The sequence below is a fragment of the Lactuca virosa genome, chromosome 5 (genome assembly GCF_052849685.1).
Source record: "Lactuca virosa cultivar CGN04683 chromosome 5, Lactuca_virosa_CGN04683_v6, whole genome shotgun sequence".
NCBI lineage: Eukaryota > Viridiplantae > Streptophyta > Magnoliopsida > Asterales > Asteraceae > Lactuca > Lactuca virosa.
This window is the reverse complement of record NC_136430.1, coordinates 378,972,253-378,980,534: the sequence shown is the minus strand read 5'-3', so window position 1 is coordinate 378,980,534 and position 8,282 is coordinate 378,972,253. Positions and strand designations below refer to the sequence as shown.

The following is an 8,282-nucleotide window of genomic DNA, read 5'->3' as shown; positions in this document are numbered from 1 at the left end:
CTCTGTCTCTCTCTCCCTCTAAAAAACACATACTTTAACAATTATGTCTTCTTTCTGCAACATGAGAGAGAGTAGCCTGGAAACTAGTTTTAGCCCTAGCTACTTCTGAATCATCTTTATCAGCTTTCTACCCTTTTTTTGCTGAAACATTCTGCAACCCTAAATCATCATATTCATTTATTTTCTTACATGTCTCAAAAGCAATCACATAATTAAGGCATATATTGCCGTTCTAAAAAAACGAAAAAAAAAAAAAAATGAAGAAGATTGAGATCCGTAATTTTTTTTGTTATCAACATCTCCATTATATATTCTTATAAAAAAAACATGCAACTGATCACACACATTCACTCCTCACAAATCACTAACAGTTAGCTAATGGAATAAAATAAAAAACGAAGGTATAACCCTTCCAAGCACAAGTTTTAAATCCCTATAACTCACGTGTTTAAAACAAAAACTGAAAACTTTCAGGTTTCATGAGCGTAGCCACAAGAGAGTGCCATTAGTAGGATTGCAGCTTCTTTCTCATCTTGTGGGAAGACACGATGAAACGACAAGTTCTTGCTCAAACTTACTAGAAACTCCTCCACGCAATTCTTTCTTGGCGGTGAGGATGAAGATGGCGATGCTGCTGGTGATGGTGGTGGTGATGTAGATGGCGACGGCGACGGCGATGGTGTTGGGGTGGTGGTAGTGATATGCTTGGAATATTTCCGTTTTTTGAGCTTTGCAACATACCCGTTACTTGGTTTCTTGTGATCTTTGTGCTGAGTTTTTTTAACCTTTAACCGATTGGTGATCGATTGATCGATCGATACATTGCTATCACCATTTTCAGCTTCTGCGGCTGCAGCCAATGCTCTTCTTGCTTTCCTTTGTCGGATCCCACAAGCATTGCAAAGCGACTACACAAAGAACAAAAAGAAAATTATATGATAGCAAGTCTAGTGACATATATAATAATATATATAATCAAGAAAGTGCCAATTACCTAATAAAGAAGAGATTAAAAATTCAATTCAACGACTGTATGTACCTTAGGACCTCGAGGCCCACTTCGCCATAGAGGAGTCTTGGTCGTGCAGCAATCCGAACAAACCCTAATCGGTATATTGTTGTTTGAAGAAGTACTATTGCTTGAATTGTCAGTTTCTTCTATCGAATTCGGTAGTTTATGATCTTCAAGCTTCGTTACGTGTTGAGTAGTTGAACTATAAGTATTTAGATTCACAGGATCAGATTTCTTCATTTTAAGCATTACTCTCATCTTCGAAGACATCCACTTCACTTGATTTTGATCATTGTTCATATTATTGATCATTTCACCCTTGTTCCATGTAAAAAATTGGACGCCTTTCTCATCACTATTCTCAGTTTGATCATTATATTCTTGTGACCCAAAAATACCACCCTACACATGATTAATATCGAGATAATAAGAGATACAAATTAATCAATCATTTCAAATGAAGTAAAAAGAAAAGCTCGATATGGTGATTGGATTTCAAGAAAGAACCATCAAATTAGCCACGAACTAGAAAGGACTGAAAACCACAAATTAAAATGGACTGAAACACACAAAAATCGGTGTGTAGAGCTAAAACGTTTTCATTTTGAGAAACAGATGAATATCAAGAATCAAACAGAACTCTTTTTGGGACGCTTGGAGGATAATACATGATCGATCAAGCTAAGTTACCTCATGTTGGTGTTGTGGAGAATATAATTCCATATCAAAAATCCTATTTTGATCATGAACGGTCGAGTTTAAGAACATATTAGCCGTGTGCGAATTCAAAGACGAAGAGGCTTGAGAATTAGGGCTCAAGTATTGGTTGCTAAGGTGATCTTCATGGTGGAAATCATTCGGGTATGGTGAATAATAGGTAAATGAGGAATTCAAGAAGATTGGGGTCATCTGTAAATCGATCAAGAAACACACGGTAAAACTAGAAGTTCGAGAATAATTCAAGAGATGATAGATTTGCAAAGAGGATGGCTAGCAAGCTAGCTACAGTGGCAAGCAAATGGAACATAAAGGGGTTATTGATCTCTTTTAAAAGGGAGATAATCTGCTCTACTGGTTGCGTATGCTATCCACGTGACTTCAAGACATACTTCAAGACATACCCCGTGGGACCGGCCCCTACACGAATATTTTTACAATGTTCTCGGTTTCGGGGCTGGGGTTTACCTTTATTTAGTTTCTTGGGCGGGGATGGATGTTGAGTTCGGATATCCTCGGTTATCTAAACATCCAAATTGAAACCGGCCTGTAAGTACATGGTTTTTTCGGTTTCGGATTGGCCGAATCGACTCGGTTTTGCGGTTTCTTTTGCACACCCTTATGTTTTATATTTGAATAACTAGTGTAATATGTAAACTAATCGAAATAAATGAGTTAAAATTATAATAAATAAGGTTAAGCAAGGTATTTTGGGTTAAACAAAGTTTACGGGGGATTTAGGGAAAACTGGGGCGGGATCGGGGGTGGGATTGATGACAAGTAAACGGCGGAACTTGTGATTGGGCACAACAAAAAACCTTACCGTTAGCGACGACAAAAAACATCGCTATTAATTCTGATCGTCGTCGCTAAAGGGTCGCCGCTATTACCTCTTAGCTAATCCTCAATTGTCGTCGCAATTACTATCGTCTCCAATACGTGTCGTCGCTAAAAGGCTCTGTCGTCGCTATTAGAGTCACCTCTATTAGTATTCCGGCCACCGGTAGAAGCTTTTTCCGGCAAGACTTCCCGGAGGTTGGTGTCGTCGCAAATGCTGTTGCCCCTAATGTTTTTTTTTAAATAATTTTTATATTATACTACTTTATATATTATAAAATGCAGATTTTATAAAAATACAGAAATAATACATACCACATTTAATAAAACATCAAATAACATAAGACAATACATACCACATTACATAAAACATCAAATATACCACATTACATAAACTATCTAATAAATCCAAAATAAACCTTAAATATATTATCCATAAACTATCTAATAAATCTAAAATAACATCATCCATAACATAAAACAAGAAATAGTAGGTGTCTTCGTCTTCCCCATCGTTGTTAACTTGGTTCTTAAACGAATGGATAATATATATCTCTAATTATCGTCACAAACGCCGAGTTTTGAAGAAAAGCATTCACATCCACATCCTATAATTAAGTCACAAGCATATTAAGTCATTAACAATTAACAAACTATCAAACCATTAAATGAATTAAATCGTTAACAATTTAACAAACTATTAAACCACCAAATCAGTTAAGTCTTTAACAATCTAATAAACTACCACACTACAAAAAATTACTATAAATGCATCAAGTACATGTGTTGGTTGCGGTGCTTGTGACTGTGACTGCCATTGGGATGAAACACTTGTACCCGCTGCAGAAGGAGGTTTAGGCCCAATGCCTCTCACGTGCCCCCTTCGAGCATCTAACACCTTCTTAAATATTGCAATCCAATCAATGGAGTCTGGATCACCACCGGAGTCGGCTATGTGCTGAGTCTGTAAAGCAACCTCAACAACTAAAACATTATGTATTTCACGAAGATTGTCAATATACTTTATAAATAACACAAAAAAACAATCTACTTCATTTTTAAGTAATAAAAACTTACATATTGGTCTTCAACTAACGGATCAACAAATTCCCCTTGTTTATTCACATGGCCATAGTGAAATGCTTCAAGTCTATTCAAATTTTGTTTAACATTACAAAATATGTTATACTTGAATAAACATTAAAAATATGTTATTACTTAATAAACATTATTGTAACTTACGTTATTAAAAAAGCACTACCATAGCCGCACGTCCCTCCACGATTCTTAAGTACTTGCTTCTATCGACAATCTTTATTTTCAGTGGATCGTTTTTTATGCTTATCTGTTAAGAAGTGTCAATAGTATCACTCCAACGCTGAGGATGCATACCATCAGGGGCTTGAGCCCTTGCTTCCTCCACATCCCTTCAAAATTAGTAAAACGGGTTTTTGTAACATGTTTGCGGTCTCTATACCGCATACATATCTGATTGTTCAGTGACGCCCAATAAAATGGAGCCTGTGGAACATTTAAAATTGCTCCAAAATCAAACCATATATACAAAAAAATAGAGAAGCTAAAAATAAATAAAAAATAAACATATTAAATATAACTTTATAAATAATTTACCGAAAGATACTGGAACATGGCAACCCTTTCGGCTTCAAAAACTTCTTTCCATGTGACCTTATCGAAAGCGATGTCGCGCCACATATATCTCCCAACCTCCCGAATGAAGCATTTGTATACTTCCCCAATCGGTATGTGAGTATTTCTGTCGGATACTATCTTCAGAGGCCGTTTGCCGTTAGCTGCAAATAACTTGTACATTTTTTTTGTTTACTGACATGTCTCTTCGTTTTGGTGGTACGGCTGCATAAAAAATATTATTCAAGATAACTTTTTATACACATACACTATGAAATACAATGAATTAGAATAAATCATAATTATCATCGATCTGCTGATCACCAAAACCTCCATGGAACGGATGTGGTGGCTTGTCACCACTGTCACCTCCATGTAGACCTGGCAATCCGTGTCTGCGTGTCGTGTATTCGTGTCAGACACGAATTTACACGACACGAATTTGCTAAACATGAACACGACACGAATTATAAAACGTGTTTGGGGTATCAAACACGAACACGACACGTAAAAAATCGTGTGACACGTGACACGACACGAATAGACACGTTTTTATCCGTGTTACACGAAAACACGAATAGACACGTTTTTAATGGTTTTTTTAAGCAATGGCCATAAACTAGTTATTGAATTTTACAAAATTGGTCCATAATATATTATAAATACAAAATTTAACTCTAAAGTATACATGTGTTTATACGTGTCACGTGTCAACACGAATTTGTATCGTGTCTTATACGTGTCTAAACAGGTAAATTCGTGTTTGACACGTGTAAGACACGAAACACGAAATTAAAATACGTGTCAGACACAAATAAACACGAAACACGAATTTATAAAACACATACACAGAAAACTCGTATCATGTCCGTGTCGTGTATGAAATTGCCAGGTCTACCTCCATGGCCCATCATAGCAGCCATGATATGGAGCAATGCAATCCAAAAAAATTTACATCCTGAAAAATTATAACACAGTATGAATATGTATACATACAATATGATATGATTACAACAAATACAAACCTTGTTTTATCATAATCGGAATCCTCCTCATCATAACCAGTCTCATAGTCAGACACATTATTGGGAATTTTGAAAGTACTGGCTAAAGCCGATTAAAATAGTGAAATTAGAAGAAGCATTACTAAGAACGACATTAGTTGAATCATTACCGACTTTTTCAATGGAATCATGGTCGACATCGTTCATCGGTAGATCCAAAATTCTTCTATGGTTAACATTTTCAACAACCCACCACTGATCATCATTTTCGTCACTCAGAGAAGGTTCTCGAATGTAAAATACTTGCTTGGCCTACATAACAAATATGAGTTGATCTTCACTACTCAATTCGCATCGTGGGTCGATACTGGTGAAATTATTATCAGATTTAACTCCTGCGGTATCGAACCACTTGCAACGAAAAAGTGCAGCGGAATAATTATGAGGATAATGTAGCTCGATAATCTCTTCTAGCTGACCATGATATTTCTTCTTATTCTCTTCCTCAGTTAGAATCCCCGAGTTTTGTGTTGATCGTTGGGTGTCACACATAAGTACCATAAACCTAACACTGTTCACTATGAAAGCGGTGTAAGTAAATTCATTCGCATGTGCACCAATTGAAAGAGCCGATAACTCCTTGTTAAACTCTGGAGATTTTTGTTTTTGCATATCATAGACCTTGTGAACGAACCATTTAGGGAATTCAGTTTTTTCATCACTTTCATGATGTAATAATTTGAATTCACCATATTGATAGAAAAAATATATAGATTTAGTAAAAAAAAGGAGAAACTAAAAACAAACAATGAACTAAAAGATAAGAACACTTACATAATATACTTTCTGACTTCGTCACAACTATCAAGCACAAACCATTGTAGATGTTTTCTCTCCTTTAGACTGAGATTTTTCATTTTCTTTGCGCTAGCCGGTCGACACTTAGACCGAAACACCCATAAATTTATTTCTTTTATGACAACATCTTCGTTTCTTTCGAAGCGATTGAATCGAGTCTCGAAATCTTCAAGGTACATCAAACAAAATGATAATGTCTCTTCAGCGACATAACCCTCAACTATAGAACCTTCCGGCCTCGCCTTGTTTCTGACATAGTTTTTTAGTTTTTTCATATACCTTTCTAAGGGATACATCCATCTCATGCATACCTGGCCTCCGCAAATAGCTTCATCAGGTAAATGCAAAACTAAATGAACCATAATGTCAAAAAACACAGGAGGATAGATCAATTCTAATTTGCATAATATTTTAATAATGGCTGCTTTCGTTTCTTTCATATCCTTCACCGATAGTGTTCTCGAGCAAAGTTGCTTAAAAAATGTACATAACTCTACTATTGGTGTATAAATACCTATGGACAAAAGCCCTGTAACTCCAATGGATATCAAACATTGCATAAGAATGTGATAATCATGAGATTTCAGCCCAATAATGTTAGTATTGTTTTCATTCACTTTCTTACTGATGTTAGATCCAAACCCATCTGACAGTTTCACATCTCTTATAAACTTACAAAAATGAATGCGATCAGTTTTCGTGAACAAGCAAGGTGGATGAGGCTTAAGGAACTTGTTGCCACTCTTTTTCAACCATTGACTTTTCCGAATGTTCAGTTTTGTCAAGTTCGCCCGAGCATTTGATGTGTCTTTAGACTTATCATTCATGAGAGAAGTACCCAAAAGACTCTGACCTACATTTTTTCAATATGCATAAGATCGGAGTTGTGCTTTAGCGCCAGAGAAGACCAATACTTAAGTTCAAATAATATGCTCTTTTTAGACCATCTTAACTCGAAATCCTCACGATATCTCTTAATACCAGCTCGTTGAGCAGTTAATTTACCCAGTGGACAAAACAATAGATGAGCGTGTTGCGCTTGTATTTCTTCCTCACTAAACTCTCTTGGAGGGTCTCTTGTCTCGTGTTAGCCGTTTGTGACAACCTGAAATTTTTGTCTTGTACTGTTATTCAAATCAATCAAAGTTAGACTCGTTTCTGCTACCTTTTAGCATTATTTTGAGTCAAACTGAGTGTTCTAAACCTAGTATCTTCAAGTTAGAGTTTAGATTTGGGTTCCGCGAGTTCACCCGACACAAAATAAGGCCTAACACTCCAACATAAGGAGTGTACGGTCGTACACTTGGGTGTGCGGCCGCACACCCCTCTTCTGGCAGCACACTCACGACCATAAAGGGTAGACATGGCCTTCATTCAATCCTTTTCACCCTTCTAGACTAGAACTCGTTTTCTCTCAAGTAGCATCCAAAATTTGCAGCTAGATCTTCAATTGGTAAGTGTTTTTATCCTTTGAATTGTTGATTCCTTACTCCGTCTAGCTTAGATCACTGATTTCATCCATGAAATCACTCCATTTTGTTAGATCTTCAAGTGTTCTTTAGTTGCACCAAGAACACCAAGAACACTTACTAAGTTCTTGAGCTCCAAACACCCTTATACGCTTCTATATCGTAAGTACCCTACTCCTGCATGTTATTAGCTATATTTGAACCTTAGAAAATGTCTAGAACTCAATCTTCAAGGAGTGTGCGGCCGCACACATTCATGTGGCCGTACACCCCTAATTTTTGTGCTTAAAGGCCTCAAACTCAACTTGTAAGCTAGCACATGATCAAAGACACTTAGGGGATGCAAGATATAACCATAGAAAACACTTTTTGACCATTTTTCCTAAGAGTTTGCGGCCACACACTCCATGGCCGCACACACAGGGCCGCACACCCATAGGGCAACACACCTGGTGGCCGCACACGTCCCTGTACGACCATACACCCATTTCAGTCGACTTTTGATGCTTCTAACACTTAAATCTAAGTGTTTTCAAAGTTCTAGGGTGTTTTCCTTTCATGATTAGTGGTATATAGACTAATTATATTCATATATGTGCCAATATATGTTGATTAGGATCCATTGTGTTCAAGACTACACTTGACACTTAGCATCCTTCACCAATCTTACGTTTGAGTAACTTACCGCAGGTGAGTTCATACCCCCGTATTTTCATAGTTTTTACTGTTTTAAGG

General features: G+C 36.8%; 1 protein-coding gene across 1 annotated transcript; it reads right to left on the bottom strand.

Annotated features, from left to right (window-relative positions):
- Positions 1-267: 267 nt before the first annotated feature.
- LOC145111560 (putative GATA transcription factor 22) lies at positions 268-2,051 on the bottom strand. The gene is made up of 3 exons (XM_079047829.1): positions 1,703-2,051; positions 1,040-1,414; positions 268-908 (listed from the first exon to the last, which is right to left on the bottom strand). Exons 1-3 carry the CDS (start codon positions 1,919-1,921, stop codon positions 471-473), a joined length of 1,032 nt encoding a protein of 343 aa, XP_078903955.1. The 5' UTR covers positions 1,922-2,051; the 3' UTR covers positions 268-470.
- Positions 2,052-8,282: the final 6,231 nt, after the last annotated feature.